This window comes from Artibeus jamaicensis, unplaced genomic scaffold (assembly GCF_021234435.1).
Source record: "Artibeus jamaicensis isolate MK-2021 breed Jamaican fruit bat unplaced genomic scaffold, CSHL_Jam_final scaffold_614, whole genome shotgun sequence".
Classification (NCBI taxonomy): Eukaryota; Metazoa; Chordata; class Mammalia; order Chiroptera; family Phyllostomidae; genus Artibeus; species Artibeus jamaicensis.
In genome coordinates this window covers 7,796,658-7,798,915 of record NW_026522050.1, presented here as the reverse complement: position 1 = coordinate 7,798,915, position 2,258 = coordinate 7,796,658, and the positions used below count along the sequence as shown (strand labels likewise).

At 37.4% G+C, this 2,258-nt stretch overlaps 1 protein-coding gene across 1 annotated transcript; it reads right to left on the bottom strand.

Moving 5' to 3' along the window:
- Positions 1–1,319: 1,319 nt before the first annotated feature.
- Positions 1,320–2,258, bottom strand: LOC119046505 (olfactory receptor 1020). Its single transcript, XM_037141618.2, has one exon. The coding sequence runs from the start codon at positions 2,256–2,258 to the stop codon at positions 1,320–1,322; it is 939 nt and encodes a 312-aa protein (XP_036997513.2).

Here is a 2,258-nt window from a genome sequence, read left to right as displayed (position 1 = left end):
CTAAATGGGAAGCAGTCTATTATTTTGTCCTCCTTGGCGAAGAAGAGTGAGCCTCCGGTTTTTTTAATAAAATGGCAACCTTAAAATTAAATGAACATTCCGAGAACCTGAGATTATAAAAGGTTTTTTTATAACAGTATTAACAGTTATTAATAATAGTGTAAATAGCAGGTGCAATCAACTTAAGGTATTAAAATAGATCTTAGAATTACTTAACATCAAACCACTAAGCAATGAGCACTGTTAAATTGTATTTAGCCTAAGTTTTCAGTTTACTTCACAGATTGAAAGAGAACCATTTTAAGTCATTACAACTGGAATACTAATGTAAATACCCATTGGCTGTTTGTTTTTTCCATAGAACATAATTTTTTTGTTAATAACTCTTCAACTTAAACTTTATCAATTAGAAATTTCATGTTTTTTAAAAAGTTAATTAGTATAATGGTATCAACATGTTGTAAAGGGAGATAAAGTACACACATGAAGCACACTTTATACATTAAAGTGGCTATTAGCAAAGGTCAAGGTCCTAGACCCCCAAGCATTATTCATGGAGTTTCTGTACAGTCTCAAGAGCTTGTGTCTGTTCCCCAGAGTGAGGGCAAGAGGGAAAATCATAGGATGAGTGTCTGAGAGGGGGGCGTAGAGGAGAGGTGTACTCACACATTGGGAGAGAAGTACAGTAATCTTAAGAGCTAGAGTAAAACAGTGATTTTTTATGGGGACCATATTGTTTTGTGGTATCCAAATAGTGTATTGGTGACGCACAAAGAGTTTTGCATTTATGGGATTTTGAGCTAAGGCAGAAGAATTATAATTTATATTTATTCATTCATTTACTACCTATTACTTCTATGTGTTATGATAGAAAATTTGTGAGATGATACAAGCACATAGGAAAAAGAAAATGAAAGCTATCTTAACCTATTAAAACTCCATTCTGGCTCAGCAAGTTTATGAAGATTATTGCTTGAAAACTGGAACTTTAAACATAGAGGAAGATAGCACTATGCCCATATCACTCTGGGATATATATATATATATATATATATATATATATATATATATATTCATGAAGAGAGCAGAGTAGTACACAAAGATCCTCTTTGCAAAACAGTTGAGTAAACCTATTACTACTTTTCTTTAGTTCAAAGACATAAAGGTTCATAATGACTATTCTCTACATTCAATTTAGTCACAAAGGTGGGTAAGGAAATATGCAGAATTGTATTTGTGAGACTACATAAAACTGTGACACGGCAATAAACTTCAGCTATCAACATCTATAAATAAAGCCTTTGTGATTGAACACACTTTCACCCCGTACATAATTTAGTGCCAACTGCTTTTTTCAGGGCACCTTTCACATCCTTATTCCTCAAACTGTAGATCAGTGGGTTTAACATGGGGATGACAACTGCATAGAAAAGAGAGGCCACTTTGTCTGTGTCCATGGAGTAACTTGAACTAGGTCGGAAATACATGAAAAAGAGAGTCCCATAAAATATGGCCACAGCAGTTAAGTGGGAAGCACAGGTGGAGAAGGCTTTGCGTCTTCCCACAGCCGACGTCATGCGAAGGATGGTAGTTATGATGTAGCTGTAGGAGAGGAGGACAATGATGACACTGGACCCCACAACATAACTACAGAAAACTGTCAATGCTATTTCAGTGGTGGTTGTGTCTGAGTTGGAGAGGGCTAGTAATGGTGGGAGTTCACAGAAAAAGTGATTGATGATATTGGAATTGCAGAATGACAATCGAGTTGTGAAATAGGTAAAGATGGTCATATCCATGAAACCTACAGTGTAGGCAGTGGCCACAAGCTGGATGCACACTCTCCTGGACATGGTGACTGTATACAAAAGTGGGTTACAAATGGCTACGTAACGGTCATATGCCATTACAGAAAGTAAGACACAGTCCACATCTGCAAAGGTACCAAAAAAGGACATCTGAACCACACACAAATTATATGCAATCTTCTTTTTCTCAGATAAGAAATCAGCCAGCATCTTGGGAGAGACAGAGGAGGAGTAGCAGACATCACAGAAAGACAAATTGCTCAGGAAATAATACATGGGTGTATGGAGTCGGGGGTCCATGTTGATCAGCAGGATCATCCCTATGTTAGCGATCACAGTGATGCTATAAACCAGCAGGAACAGCACAAAGAGCCCCTGCTGCACATCATGCCTGCCAGAGAGTCCTAAGAGTATGAAGTCAGTAAAGATGGTGCAGTTCTCAACAGCCAT

Excerpts from the sequence above, each read along its gene's own strand:
- LOC119046505 (XM_037141618.2), bottom strand. The coding sequence starts at position 2,258 with ATGGCTGTTGAGAACTGCACCATCTTTACTGACTTCATACTCTTAGGA.